At 27.7% G+C, this 17,199-nt stretch overlaps 1 protein-coding gene across 1 annotated transcript; it reads right to left on the bottom strand.

Annotated features, from left to right (window-relative positions):
• Positions 1 to 3,769: 3,769 nt before the first annotated feature.
• Positions 3,770 to 4,771, bottom strand: VNE69_06222 (uncharacterized protein; the record flags this gene model as incomplete). The annotated part of the gene is made up of 1 exon (XM_065473982.1): positions 3,770 to 4,771. The coding sequence occupies one exon, from the start codon at positions 4,769 to 4,771 to the stop codon at positions 3,770 to 3,772; it is 1,002 nt and encodes a 333-aa protein (XP_065330054.1).
• Between the last annotated feature and the right edge of the window lie 12,428 nt (positions 4,772 to 17,199).

The raw sequence follows: 17,199 nt of genomic DNA, 5'->3' as shown, positions 1-17,199 counted from the left end.
TATTTGATTGTTTTATACGATCCATAAAAAATTCAGTTATTTAACAACTTTAAAAAAATTTAATCGGACATGTAATACAGTAATGTGAGGCCTGATAGTATTGATATTCCATTGGAGACACACAAACACTACTATTTAAATAAAAATTCAACGATTACTGATACAATTCCAAAACATAATAAACACACAGCCGTATAATAAGTTTTTATGTGTAAATTAAAATCTGAAACTTGTTTAAAATTATAAGAAGGCATACTAATAATAAGTATTCAAGTAAAACTGCTCAGCTGTGAAAAGCTTGTATTGATAAGTATATTAGAAAGTCATCATGTTTTAAATAATAAAGCGACATGACCTCATCGATTTGAAGAGGGAATATAGTAGGCCCAATATACACATATAACATTTTAGAAGGACTTTTTATAGTACCACGCCTTTTTAGCTTCTTTACAGTGTCACCTTTTATGTCTTTTGTAAGAGTAGAAACTTTATTTACCAAGGGAATACTCGTATAAATATGATATATCAGCACTGTTAATGCACAAATTAGATATTTTTTAATTTATGCGATACACACAGAATAAGCATGGATACAAGCCGCGACTGAAAGAATAAAATGTAGTTTATACACATAATATTTATAAATAGTGCCTTAAGTACTGGATGCATTAATTATGCACAACTTTCCAAGATCACCTAATCTAATATGATCTAAAGAGTTAGAATCTTTCATAGAAGAACCAAAGGATTCAACTAGAGTTAAGTTATGAGTTTGAAATTGTAATTTTGTGAATTATAATAGTAATATGCCGTAAAATTATAAACTAAAGAAGACAGAACACATATAGAAAGGAAAAAATCTCAGTGAGCGAAGACTTACATAACCAGCATCATAAAGGTTTGGGAAGTATGAATTTTTACATATGAAAAAAAATTTAAATACCTTATTATAAAATATAATTACTAATTTTAGACATAGAATTACAAGCAAAGCGAGTGATAACATACGTAAAATCTAAAATTACACTAGTACTAATAATTTCAATGTCGTAGGGTCCTATTTTACATTACCTTAATAAAAACAATTAACATTCTCACAAAATCTTTTTTTTTAATCAATTGAAAATAAATCGATTATATTATCTTATGTTTTTAATTTTTTTATTCTATTTACATGTTCAAATAATATATCTAATAATCATGACAATGAAACTAAACACAAAAACAAAAAAATCTTTGGGTAAGTATTACCGAAAACATTTAGTTTTTAGCTATAGTAACCTTTGAGGTACAAAAGATTTTAACATCGATGTAATATATAGCCTTAAAAAAAAAGTTGAAAACACAATCATTTCACTTCTATGAAAGATAGTGGAATCTCAAAAAAGAAACATATATAGAATTTAACATATAGGCTCAAGTAGAAAAGACCAATGAACGCAACAATTTTCTCTATCAAATTAATAGTGATATATTACATTAAACTAAGGAGCACATAGAATAATTTACGAAATGCACAGTAAGCTTATAACAAGGCAATTCATTTCTTTAATTTATAACATTGGTTAGTATAAAAATGTCGATAGCTAAAATAATTAGTCGCTTGTCAAATGAAGAAGTATCTAAAATTCTTTAAAAATGACAAAAGTATAAGCAGATAATTTATGGTGTTCGCAATATATACAACAAAAATGAAATAGCTAAGCATTATCAATATTTAAACAAGTTATCAAAAAATACAACTAAAGTGAAATTATTTGAGAACGTACTATAATTCTTTTTAACAAAAAAAGTACAATGCAATATGTTCATATATTAAGAATATTAGCAATACTTTTAAAGAAATAAATAAAAATAGAGGATATTATGAAATACAACAGTGTTTCCTAAAATAAATTATTAAGATGCGCTATACTTATTAATGTTTGGATTGCTCAAATTAGTTTATCTGATGATGATGCTGTATGTTCAGATTCTTTGAATTTATTTTTAACCTTTTTAAATTAGTAATGCTCAAACAATAATATAAAGATCAGAAAAAGACTCTTTAATTTAAAAGTAATATTGTTCATTAGATCTTTGGAATTAAATTTGAACTAATACATTAAAAATAGCATACTTTACATGCGAAATTTTAGAATTTACAGACTAAAATCTGAAGCCCTGGTAACAAGGCGAACCAATTTTTTAAAGAATCACATATTTGTAAATATAAATATCAGACTATTAAACGCCTAAATAGACTTTGTGTCTTATTTCAAAAATCTATAAGTTCAAAATAAATAGTCTGTTTCTTTAATCATATGATATTCATTTTTAATTAGGTCGATGTAAAGGTGCATTTGTTGCAGACATAGATTATGGTTTAAGCAAATTTCTTGGAGATTTTGCTTTTTATTTGTTTATTTTTATGTAAGTTTTATTTTTAAGGTCGAATTCTGACCAATTAGTTTCTAAATTATTAATTAATAATGAGCATTCTTATAAAACATAGTTAATCCTGAGACTGAAAAATAAAACCATTTTCTTGTTGGCAGATGCTGGGCAAGTATAACTCCATACTTGCATCTAAAATCTTATTTTTTGTCTAGAATATTGTTTGATACCATTAATTGTTTTATTTAGCATGTATTCAAGAAGCGACGTGTTCCAATAGTTCTGAGACATTTGATGCAAATATAGCGAATTTTTGAGATTATTGTTCAATTCTGAGGTTGTTTTTCGTGTAACTCCTTACAGTAAGATTAAATTTTTTTTTGTATGGTGCAAATAACATAACCAAATAAAGAACAAATTATACATCAAAATAATTTTGTAAACGTTCAGATTATGCTATATATACAAAAGTTCCAATGTTTTTTGACGCTTTGCTTATAGGCACCGAGATTGTTATAAAAATATAGAAAATATTCTGTTTAGGCTTACATAATAAAAAAAGACTTTTTAAAGAATATTTAAGATCAAATATATCATTACATCTATGTATTTTATGTTATTTTTGTCTGTTCAAGTACAAGTGTCTTAATTTCGATGAAAACTATGTTTTAATTTGTTAAATTATATCTTTGTTTATTTAGACTTTACTACATGCTGAAACTATGATGAAAGAACATTGAAATTTGAGGATAAGACTTAATTATAGCATAAATATATAAAGAAATTTTTAAGGACAATATTTACTGTTGAAATCATTATATATAGTGGCGAGGTTTTAAACATACAATATGAATTATAGAATTAGAAATTTCAGTAATTTTGCATTATTCGATAATTATTACTAACACTAAATATTTCGTAAACTTTAACGATAAAAGTTTATGTTAATTATTTTTACCAGCATTTTATCTAGAAAAAATCGCTGTACTATCATAAAGTATAAGAAGCACTAAATGGAGATTTCCAACATAAATCGCCCCCAGGAAGGCAGTGTAAACAGACGAGTGTATAAGTGGTTGTCTGGGGGCACGCATAGCGATGTAAATTCGTTATAAATCAATTTAGATAATATTAATATCATCTAAAAATATTTAGCGACAAAACTTAGTTCGTTAAGTTACAATGTTTTTTTACTTATGATCAAGTTTGCTAATAGAAAGATGTTCTAGTAACATAGATCGTTTTAGATCTACAAATATCATTCAACATATTTTCAAATAAATTTAAATTGTTTATTATATTTTTTCAAAAAAAAAAAACAATGAATAAATAGCTTGTTTATGAATTGTTAAAGACTATCTATATTATAAACAAACTATGTTTTATTGAAGAATTAATATAAAGCATTAATTATTTTGATGCACTCTTCATAATGCTCAATAATTTCGGTTGATTTTTTATATAAACTACTCAAATTTCTTGTGATAGAAGTAAAAAAAGCTTGTACTTTCATTTTTGTCGAGTCATTTTTATAATCTTTTAGCATCATATCTACTTCTATTTTATAAATAGTTTTAAATATTGGTATATGATCAAATACAGACATTATATCTATATTGTAGCGAAGCACCCTTAGCATTGTTTTAATAGTTATTAATCTGTAATTTCTAATAGATTCTTTCTTGTAAAATACTGTTACAAACGATTCAACTAGAATTATGATCTCCAAAAGAACTTTTTTAATTTTTTCAGATACTTCTAAGTCAATAATGTCTTTACTTAATTTAGGCAAATATCTATTATTTATTCTATAGATGTAATTTTTACTAAAAGAAACAATTTTTGTGTGACATTCTATAAATATTTTTTCATTTTCTTTAGTCAACTTGTTCTCAATGTAAAGCTTAGATTTGCCGTCTACATCTAATTTTTTTTGATCAATAAAATTTTTTATTTTGTTTTTGCATATTGTTAGCAAATCTGATCTTTCAGTTATTGTGTCAACATTTGTTAAAATATCATTCTCTTGATTCTGATTTGTATTTATCTCAAAATTAAAAAGTTCCTCTAACTTTTCAAATTCTAAATCAACATTTTTTATTATTTCATTGCTACCATATCTAGGGATTTCATGTTTTGTAAAGTCGAACGTAATCTTTTGACTTAAAAATACATCATTTTTTAAAACTATTGATTCAACATCGTCAAAATCAGAAGACTCAATTTTTTTATTTTTTTTTTCACTGTAGAACACATTATATTTGTATAATTCTTGGAGATCGGGTTCATAATTATTAATCATAAAATTATCAGATTCATGTTTTTCAGCATCTATTTCTATGTTTTCATGATGATTAAATTCTGTACAATGTAAAAATACTAAAATAAAAATCATGTATGGGCGATTTCAAAAATTCTAAAAACTTTTTTGAGCGAAATAAAGCTACAACACGTTGGGTGGCTATTTTCTAGAGAACAATTTCTGAGTTACTATATTTTTCACATAACTCTATTATGATGCATTGTATAACGACATTATACTTGCATAAATACAATTTTATTTATAAATTAATATGTTTTTAATGTGATGCATCATTCAAACAATTATAAATTGCTTTACGATTTTTTTGCATATTATTCAATTTCTATATTCACCAATCTTCAGATAGTAATGTAATAAACTATCTCTTATAAAACAAACTTGTTATAATTTGCATGTTTAGAAATCTAATGATCTGTTTTTATTTTCATAATATATTAAGAAATTAAATTTTCAAAAAAAAGAATTTTGATTTTTTAAAAAAGAAAAAAATTAAAAATAGTTCAAATTTATTAATACATCATTCAGTTTAAAACTTGACCTGTTTAATTATTGATAAGGGATTCTATGTCTCAAGTTTTTTTTCTTTCTAAAATATCTTTTGTTCACGAAAGATATATTTAATTGTTAGATTTTTGAATTGTAGATTGATTTCTTTCCAATGTTGCTGCATATTAGCCTGCTTTAGTGTGTTTTGGTGTCTTTATTTACTATACTTCCCACAATTGTTCAAAAGTAAAACATTACATAAGTATCCATATATCGACAATGTTTAATTGGAAAGTACAAAATATTATTTTGATTTTTATTTGTAAAATTCAGATTATTATAATATAAAAAATTATTTTTCAAAGCATCTAAGAATTCTTTCGTCGAAATCTTCAAATCTGCATTGTTATATTTATTATTTGGTTATGATTGTTGATTAAATCTGTTTAGAAAAGTTAAAAAGATAATGCTATAGCGTGTAAGCACAATATGTATAAAAAACATTGTAAATTTTTTGTGTATTTATAAATAGCGGACAGTCAACCTAGAGATCAATCTCAAGAAATCAGCAACAAATGATTATTAATTACTACTAATATGGTAAAATTAGACAAAACAAGTGCTTACAAGTACTTTGGTATAACTAAAATAGCTATAGTAAACCCACGAAAGAAACGAATGAAAGAATTAACCAGGAATAAAATAACAGAGTGGTAAAGCTAGCAAGAACAAAGCTATCCGGAAAAACACGAAAAAGGAATAAAAGAGTTTGGACTTTTACTATAAACTACTACATTGGGTTATTTAATTTTGAATCAGAAATTCTAAGCGAATCAGATGACACAACCAGGCAGCAATTAAAACAAAACATAACCCACCTACAACAGCAAATAAACAATGCTAATACCTGCCAAGGAAATAACTGGTAAGATTCATGGGAAAAAATAAAATCCGCAGCGAAGCAATGCTATACAGCCTTATATAGAGTTTTAAAAATACGCAAAATACAATCAGAAAAAAGGCAGCAATTTTGAAGGTACTAAAAACGATAAGTGACAAATTTTGTTTATAAATATTTCCTTACGTGCAAATATAATTTAAAACAAGAGGACATATTAAAGAAGACGCTCAAAAAAAACACAAAAGCTAAGCCTGTACAACAAGATAAAATAGTAACCTTACATTAAAGGTTGTAATGAAAAGTTCAAGACGAAGCCGTTCTATATAGACTCGGAAATATGGCTTTTACACAAAACCATTAGCAATACGGGAAGCTTCCATCTGTTATTTGCAAGATAGAAACATGTTCTTTGGAGACGGAATGAAATGCCCAAATTGTGGAGAAGCCCATAAAACAGTTGAACGCCTGGCATCTAGATCCGAAAAAATATTAGGATCAGATTACATTAGAAGACACAATGAAGTCTTTAAGTGCATTTGCCTGTTACTGCCCAAAGAATACAATATGAAACCGACAAAGAAACTCCAGAGTCAATCTGTTTAGGAAGTATTAAAAAAATACTAACAAAACGGGTAAACACGTTTATTATAAAAGTTATAGATTAAATACAATAGACCAGATTTTCGATTTTTAGACATAAAGAATACAGAAATATTCATAATCAAAATCGGGTCTCCTCAATTGATAATCTCAAACAGGTGAAATTTTAAAACTTAAAAAATTATGATATTCTTACTAACGAAAAGTTACTGATGTAGCGATTTGAATGTAATGTTTTCACTTATATATTAACATGGTCTGGCGTGGTTGCCAAATACCATGGAGTGGACCGAAGAAAGCTTGATCAATCAACATTCGCTATGGTGTATATCCAATCTTTTGTTCTTCAAAAAACTTCAAAAAATCACTTTAGAATATAGAAGATCAAAGAGTATAAAAGTGATGAGAAAAGACAAGAAACGCAGACTTTAATCATCTCTACTCACAAAGAGAGGCATATGAATGTCCAAATAATGACATAAAATTTTAATAGATGCCCTTTTATTTAAATTAAGGCTGTATTTATAAATTTATAGCAGATACTTTCAAAAATATAATTTAATAAAAATTTTCATAGTTGTCTGCACAAAAAATATTTATTTATCAAAACTGATTTCAAAGAATTCCTACGGCTGACGAGCTCAGTTTCGCTAGGTATTTACAATAAAGCATGTAATTTAGGTATTGACGGATACATAAATCGCACAAAGATTAATGTATAGCTATCTTTATTATAAAATAATGAATTTATTAATAAGAAGTATATGTTTTTCATATAAATTCATGAGTAGAAATTATGTCAATAGTTCTATTATTTTTATATCATGATCATTTACATTTCTTAGATTAAATTATTCTGAATTTGCTAAGATAAGAATATTGTATGATTTTCTATTTGAAATAAAATGAGATTCCGAAATGTGATTACATTTATTATTTATATACAATAAGTTAATTTACAAAATAAAAAAATTAAACTAACTTTGCTTGTTATTTCTCATCATATCTATACATACTAGATTTATGTAAAAAAGTAATTGTATTGCATAAAACAAAATCGACAATACTTTATTACATATTAAAAAAGCTCCATCCTTTTTTAAAATATACGAATAGTTAATGTTACAAAAAGACTATAATTTTTAAAAAAAATTTGCTAAAAATAAAAATATGCAATTTAATGATTGAAAAAATATCAAAAATTGTACTAATAATTTTTAATAATTATGCAAATTCCATTAAAAACGAATATTCATTTATTTTGGAGCAGCAAACCTTATTCTAATTTAATATTTCTTAATGTTTTATATCTTTTCATATTAATAGCTGTATTAGTGAATTTTTGTCAAATCACGTTTAATAAATTTAAAATGCGTAATACCTAATTATAATCTATTGCAATTTTAATGAAACTTATGATGTTTACTTATAAAATGTAAGTAAAATACACTAAGTAACAAGATCGAAAAACAAAGTAATAATTAATACTACTGACACATCTAGTTACACCAATTTATAAGAAATGAATTATCCTCATAAAATATTAACTTGAAAAAATATACAACATTTAAATATTCAAAAAAAATTGTTTATAATAATGTCATCCATAATCTATTCACGTAAATTCATTTAGTGAAATATGTAAAGTATAGAAAAAAAAGTTAAAAAATTGAACAATAATTTTTGTTTTAGATATAAATCGACAAATTAATTTTTTGGTTTTCTATAGATGAAAAATTTTATATAACCCCATAAAATGTTGTTATTAATGATATTTTTTGTTTTAATAATACAAAAACTCTAAGCATCTGTTGACAACAATGCCGTAGTATCTACCGAAATAAAAAATCAAAGATTGTCTGGTATGAAATATGTAATGAATTGCTTTTACAAGATCAAAAAACCATACATTAAGATAAGTATTATCACAGATTGTGGTCTGTTGGTTTCCCAACAGACCGAGAAGAATGTTTTAAACCATATTTTTTATTATCCTTCATACCCTTCTGGGCATGAATTTCTTTTATGTTTGTCGGAGGGAAAATATACAATATTTTCCCTCCAAAAAACATTATTGGGAAGAGGAAGAGAATACTTATAGAATAGTATTCTCTGGTCTCCAGGGCAATCTTAGGACCACTGGAGAACTGTTCCTTGACACTCCCCCCTTCTTTATTGGCTCCCATGTTTCCAGCTCAAAGTCCATTTTTTTTAAGTCTTTCCCATTTACCTTAAACACGTCATTATTGGGATTTATTATCTCGTATGCACCTTTCCTCCCGACTTTCGTTATAGTGTATGGGCCTTCAAATTTGCTGTCCAGTTTATTTCTAATGCTTATAGGTGGTTTTCTTCTTAATACCACATCACCTACTTGAAGTGCAAATTCTTTCCCCTCTACTATTTCCCTTTCTCTGGCCTCTCTTTCGGCTTGTAACATAGTATCACGGGTTTGCTTCAATCTTTCAAATATTAAAAAATTATCTTCTAAACATAAGAGTTCTCTTTCGGGATGCTCCCATAATAAGGGTTTCCGTCCGTATAATAATTCAAAAGGAGAAAATCCTGTCTTCTTCCTTGGAGAAATTCTGTATGCGTACAGAGCCAGTTCCAAATATTCATCCCAGTCTTTCCACCTTCCATTTATCATTTTAGCCAGTTTTGCTACTAATGATTGGTTGGTTCTCTCTACCGTGCCATTGCATTGTGGGTGGTAAGCTGACGTAAAAGATTTCTTTATTTTAAATATTCCACATAATTCCTTGACCGTGTTGTTCAAAAATTCCAGTCCTCTATCTGATAGTAATTCGTTGGGCGGACCATGTCTACATACTATTTCTTCAAAAATAAATTTAGCTACCGTCTTAGCCGATTTATTTCTTACGGCTTTTGCTTCGCACCATCTTGTTAGATAATCCGTGGCGACTATTAAATATGTTTTCCCATTTTCCGACTTAGGTAGAGGACCTACCATATCAATTCCTATCAGTGAAAATGGGTCCTTGAGTCGAATTCTATGATGTTGCTTTGGTGTTCTTTTTAAATTAAATTTTAGACACACCTGACATTTTTCGAGTTCCTGTTTAATATCTGCGTACATACCTTTCCATTTTGTTTTATCGAGAACTAAAGCATATGTTGGATAAATACTGCCATGTCCACACTCTTCGTGACATTTTAAAATCATTTCTTTACGACTCTCGGCCGATAATTCTAGTTCATCTTCATAATTTACTACATGAACAAATCTCGTTAGTCCGTCCGCTATAATGTTCTCTTTGCCTTTAATATATTCGATGTCATATGAGTAGTTTTCGAGTGTGAGAATCCATCTCATTAATCTACCAGTGCTCTCTTTATAACTCAGCAGCCATTTGAGGGCTTGATGATCTGTTCGAATTGTAAAAGTATTTGTTAGGTAAATCCGGAACTGGGATATGCTCCATATTATTGCCAAGCATTCCTTTTCGGTTACGGTGTAATTAATTTCAGCAGTATTTAATTTCCTTGAGATAAAATATACGGGCATTTCAGTCTCCTCGTATCTTTGCATCAGTGTTGCTCCTATGTAAAGGTTGGATGCATCTGTGTATAAGATAAATCTCTTATTGAAGTCCGGTAACTTGAGAACGGGAGAGCTCGTAATAATTTCTTTTATTTTCCCTACACTTTGTTTTGCTTCTTCAGAAAATTTAAATTTACCTTTCTTCAAGCAGTCATAGATAGGAGCCATTATATCTGTATAATTCCTTATAAATTTTCTAAAATAGTTTATGAACCCAATAAAGGCTCTAGTTTCTTTAAGAGTGGCTGGGATTTTTAAATTAAGACATTTCGTCTGTTGCTCAAGTGGTATACTTACTCCATTCTTATTTATCGTATATCCCAAAAAATTTACCGTATTCTTTCCGATTTTACATTTTTTGTGATTAACTTTCAATTTCAATTTGTTTAAAATTTCAAAAACTGCTTCAATGTGCTTTACGTGCTCTTCAATCGATCTAGAGTATATCATAATGTCGTCTAGATATACTTGTACAAATTTATGTAGGTACGGAGACAGTATAGAATTCATTATCTTCTGGAATGTAAAGGGTGCATTCACGAGTCCAAATGGCATCCTAACCCATTGAAACGTTCCTGTCCTACTCCTAAAAGCTGTAAGATATCTATCTTTTTCCCGAATTCTTATTTGATGGTACCCAGATTCCAAGTCCAATACTGTAAATATAGATGCTCCTTGTAATTCTTCTATAGTTTCTTCTACAAGTGGAATAGGATAGATCATCTTCTTTGTGATTTTATTCAACCTTCTATAGTCTATGCAAAATCTAATATCACCATTAGGTTTCTTGACAAGAACCACCGGGGAAGTATAGTCTGATTCACTGTTCTCAATAAATCCTTTACTCAAAAACTCTTGAATCTTACTTTCAATAATCTCGTTTTGTTCTGGAGATCTTCTGTATTGAATATTTCTTACTTCCGAAAAGTCATTTGTTATTTCTATGGCGTGTTCAATATCTAAGCTTGATTTTAAATCATTATTGTAGAAAACAGCTGGATACTTTGAGATAAGTTTATTAAATTTTTCTTTGTCCTCCTGTGCCGTGTCTTCTTCTCCGACGTCTACAGTTTGAGTTTCGAGTACTTCGGGAGTTGTTGTGCAGACTGATTTCGTTATTAACGCATTTCTCATCTTATCAAGAATTTTGAGTAAGTTCAGATTTAGAACATCTGCGAGGCCAATAATAAGGTCTTCTGGTAAGTTTGCTACTACATGTGCTTCTACTATTCTTGATTTCTTAGTTTTAGGCTCTTTGACACTAAATTCCACTATGCCTTCTGATTTCACTGTACCGCCCACTCCTACTATATTCAGCGTCTCTTTTCTTGGATTCAGACCCAATAATTGGGCTTTCTTTTTATTAATGCAATTAATTTCTGCTCCCGTGTCAATGAGCGCAGCAATCTTTTCTCTCCCTGAAAAAAAATTAATCCTTGCTCGGACATCCGAAAAATTATCGTTTTTAGCCACTCTACCTATCTTTAGAATTAATGAAGAATTTGTCTGTACTGCTTTCTTGGGGACAGTTTTATATTCTTTCATTTCTTGACAGGTTACTTCATTCTGTGACTTTTTATAAAAAGTTTTCCTTTTCTTTAGGTATTTATTTATTAAAAAATCCTTTTCTTCTACGAGTTCAAGTAACTCTATCCACTCTTTGGTTTCACTGATCGCCTCCTTTAATATCTCGGGGGAGTTTCTTCCAATCGCAATCTTAGATCTCTCAAAGTGCTCAATGCTTCCTTTAGCACACCTTTTTAGGTCATAAGCGTAACTCAAGATGTCGCTTTCCTTCGGACCCTCTACGTATAGATGCATGAATAGATCTGTTACGTCTTCCACTAGTTTTTTTTTAAGGTATTTTTTATTAAAGTGGGATTTGAATGTCTCGTAATCTACAATCTCCTCGCCCTCAAAAGCTTTAAACCATTTCAACGCTTTGCCTTTTAGTTTTGACTTGGCAATATCTAGCGTCTTCGCTTGAGAGTAAACATCTTCAATTTCTCGAAATTGAGACAGAAAGTCTTCGGCTTTGTTTAGATCTTCGCCGGTAAATTCTAACCATCTGTTCTGAAGACATAGTTTTTTCATTTGAGAAAGGATGTTGTCGAGATCATCGCTCTTATCCTCATCATCGTTACCACCATTGTGGTCTGTTGGTTTCCCAACAGACCGAGAAGAATGTTTTAAACCATATTTTTTATTATCCTTCATACCCTTCTGGGCATGAATTTCTTTTATGTTTGTCGGAGGGAAAATATACAATATTTTCCCTCCAAAAAACATTATTGGGAAGAGGAAGAGAATACTTATAGAATAGTATTCTCTGGTCTCCAGGGCAATCTTAGGACCACTGGAGAACTGTTCCTTGACACAGATAAACATAAAAGTATTTAAAAATGCTTTTGAGTTTGTACTAGACAAAATTGATTTCCTTTTAAATTTTTATCGCATAAGCCAGCATATATGTTAAATAGCCATATGAAATTGTGAGGATATTAAATTTTATTTATCTTTCATAAAATGAAATCTAACTTTTTTCGAATGGTATATTTGAAGATGATCAGCTGCAACCCTTCCTTTAGAGACAATTAAGCAATATAAAAAAATCTAGAAACGATTAATATGCTATAATTATAAAACAAAAAAAAAATTGATCGGTCTGTCTTAGAATTAATTTCGTCTTAATATATTGACATTAAAAGAGGAGGATATAATTTTAGAATCATTGAAGTTTTTATAGATTATAGCATTCAACAAATTATGGTAGAAATTGAAGGTAGTAACACGATACTAGCCTTTCAAGATACTATCAACGAATAAAGTATGAATCAAAATATACATATAATAATTTGCTAGAGCATTGTCCAAAACTTGTTGACTGAATTTTATTTGATCAACAATTAGAATAAAGTTATGTCTAATACAAATTTTAAACTATTTCTTTTGCTCTGTTGTCGCTATGTTAATTTTTAATAATCCTTTTTCCCTTTCTTTTGAAAATGTTTTCTAAACTTTTTAATGGCAATAAATTCGTCTGTTTTAAAGAATATGATTAGTCAGTATTTGATCGGCTACGACCAACTGTATTTCCACAACATAAAATTTCTTATTTTTTTATAAGATTGAAATTTTCAAAAAGTATATGATTTTAATAATATTTAGAAAAAAGAAGGACACATTTGAGAGGACAATGAAAGAAGATGGCACAAAAGGAGTAAAAAAAAACTAAAAACAGACAAAAAAAGGATTTGAAAAAAATTAGATGGAGTATCACTTATTTTAGGTAAATCCCCCTTTAGTATCACAGTTTCATAATGTAGTTCGATTGTGTATAGATTTTTTGAAAAAAAGTTAATGTCACAAAATTATGTGAAAATGCCAAATCTTGTTTATAAGATCTATTAAATAATAAATGCCATGGTTAAAATGGACGTCTAGCCTTTAACCCAATATGTATATAGGGGGTTGATTACGAGTTAAAGTTTAATTTGTATGCCATAAATTTTTAAAAATACTCTAAGATATTATGATTGTGCTTTGAAGGGTTTATATCTAAAGATAACGGAAAAAAGTTACTTTTAGAAATACAAACAGAATAAATAAATTAATGTATTGTAAGAACGCTGTTTTTTATTCATGAATTTATAATAGTATTTTATTACTTTCGTTTGTTTTACATAATTATTGCGGATTTCTGTATGTGTACTATCTTAATAATATTTCAGCTTTTTTTTTCTAGATCTTACTTCTAACCATTTCTTTATGCGTTTATATACTTCACTCAAATTTATCTTATTAATATAAGTTTGATCTATTTATGGGAAAGAATGATATGACTAAGACATTATTATGATAACATAGACATACAAATATATAGAAAAAACAAAATGTAAGTAACTAATATTAATTAGAATCTTATTTTTGCATTTGTGTTTGTAAAAAAACATTTTTATATATTTAAAAATTAATTTCTTGGAGTTTATGCCCATAATCATTTTTTAACTTTACCAAAAACTTATAAATTTATTGTAATGACTTCTATCATTTTAATAACGGGATAAGATATCTATATTTCTTTTGTCGGGCGAAATTTTTGTTAAATATCATTCAAAAATTATTGGAAGTAATTTACATAGACATAATTAATGTTTGTTTTTGAAATTATATAATTTTAAATATAGCAAATAGCTAACATGAAGTACTATGTTTAACAAATGATTCGATCATCTATATCATTGTTTATATTTATAGCAAACGCATAATTAGAAAATGATCTCGTATGTTCGTCTTGTGAACCTATGATCCGAATAATTACAAAGTTGTAAAACAAAGAAAATCATTTTCTTGACAAATTCAAATGATTGATTGACAATTTTTTTGATTCAAGATTAAAATATTAAAATTTTATTTAATTAATATTATAATTTGAAGAGTATATGAGACGCAATAATGAGAGCAGTTTACAAATAATCAATTTTAATTATATTGTCAACTTACGATATGAATGTTTATGAAATCGTTTCTATATAAATATTTTTAACTATTGATTATATGAATTAAGAGCCTCGAAAAGGAGTCGAAAAGCATCTTGGTTTAAGATACTTAGCGTAAATAGTGTTAAAAAGGCGCAATTTTTACAAAGTCAACCTTCAGAGTACTACACCTCTGTGTGTAATTTCCTTTTCATTATACTGCCGACTGAAAATTTGAAAAATTTATAACATTTCTATGTTATTTTAATTTTATAACAATATAATATATATCAAAAACATCCTTATTAAGAAAAAAAAAAACAATCAAAAGGTTTTTGATTATGTGAACTTTTGATTAATTATGCAAATATGACTAAACAGCGATTTATACAACAGGTATATGTTTAATAGCAAAAGGAATAAAAAGATAACGAATATTTAAAGTGTTTTGAAATACTTATTTAAGAATAGAGGATCCTTAATCAAAAACAACATAAATATAAGCACAAAACATATTATATCATGCTGTTCGAATCGGTCAAAAAAATTAAAATAAAATAAAAACAAACATACCTTATTGCTAAATATTCAATTTGTAAGTAGCATTAATTGTGAGAGATAATTTTTATTTGTAATTTAATGGGAAAAAAATATAACCAGTTCTAATCATGAGTAAATTTAAGATTAATAAGCAGTAAAATACTTAAAAAACACTTCTGCTTTTAATAATAATTATAATAAATATATTTTTTAAATATAATTCGTTAAATCGACTAAAATGATTAAAAACAATTTATACTATGTTTTAGCATAAAAACGTTGGATATATATAGTTTGGAGTATTTCTTGTATTTAGAGACAAAATCTCAATAAATTCATAAATTTTTGAAAATTGAGAGTCACAAAATCGAGAAAAATAAAATTTAAGACCTATTTTAAAACAAGATTTATTATCTTTATGAATGACAAGAAGAAGAAAGAAATTTTAATAGTTGAAGTTGGTATAACCAACCAGGATCGACTTACTATAGTTGAGAATGAAAAACTAAGAAAATATGACCTTCTTGCAAATGAACTGGGACTAATACATAAATCCCGGACAAGAATAGTTCCTTATGTAATGACATGGGATGGAGTGGTGACCAAATATCACAGAAAGTACATCAGGGAGCTAGAAATCCAACCCTACCTGGAAGCATATATCCAGTCTATTGTGATGAAGAAGACTCTAGAGTCCATCTCTTTGGAACGACGACGAGGATACGATCAGGAGGATGCAGGAGAAGAAGAAGTGGCTAGAGCTGTAAGCGCACTAGCGAATATGGCGACTGTTAAAGAAGTGGTGTCGGCAAAGGGGAATGAAGCTGCTAAAGTGAAGTTGGAAAACATTAATAATTCCACAGAAACCAAAGTCTGTGAAGAGCTGAATCCCATGAGCGATACCGGGGAAAGCTGTGCTATGAATATCTAAACATAATTGAAAATTAACTCAATAAATCTTTTATTTTAAAAAAAATTATCTTTATGAAATCATATTTTAAATCCATCAATATTCTAGACATCATTTTTTTTTAAAAAATATTTAATTATAAAGTTTTACAATAACATTAGTTTTTTATCCTAATATAACGAACATGTTGTGCAGTTTTTTTTTACTATGCTTAATCTAATTTGTAAATAAGATATTAAATTCGCATACAACAATCGATTTATGATATTATTTAAATTCTAAATGAAATTTTTTTAAAGATGTTTTTAGAATTTTTACATTAATATTGTACTTTTGAGGGCAATAAAACGTACTGAGTTTTTTTCTGAAGTTGGTTAAATCTAAATTTTGGATTATTATATTTTGCAGTATGAGGCAATTGTTAATTCGCTGCTCTCTTGTTGATTTCTACCATTGTATCTAATTTCATTTATCATAAATATAAGTTCTCAAGTGTACTGATTATCTATAATCTTATCATATACCAGTTGTTTGTTGCATTTTTAATAAAATTTCTATTTAATTATATTGTTTCACATGTTATCGATAAAGTTGTGTCATAAATTTATGCTTTAGAACTTTTCAAATTGCTAAGGCATTATAATTCTTTTCTTTGTACGTAGTTGTTGCAATTTATCAAAAATTGTTTGCCTATTCGTTTTACTTAGCTGCCTAATTTTTTATCTTTTCTGATGCCCATTTAAAATGTCGTTCGATCCTGAATATATAATTATTCACTAAATGTAGATTAGTGCATCAACTAAATTTTTAGACAAACTTTGATTTCTGCATAGTTGTAATTGTCTTTGTTTGAAGTATTAACTGTGTTGTTAACACAAAATTACATGACCCAACATTTATCAAATTTAAATAATTATTAGTGTGTTTATAACCTACAACGTGTAATTTGCTTTGTTAAAAAATTTTTAGATTCTCAATTTATACAGTAAGAAGCTTTTATTTAGACATGTCGAAAACCAT

The sequence above is a fragment of the Vairimorpha necatrix genome, chromosome 6 (assembly GCF_036630325.1).
Source record: "Vairimorpha necatrix chromosome 6, complete sequence".
NCBI lineage: Eukaryota > Fungi > Microsporidia > Nosematidae > Vairimorpha > Vairimorpha necatrix.
Note: the sequence above shows the minus strand (reverse complement) of the source record. Positions and strands in the feature narration are given on the sequence as shown.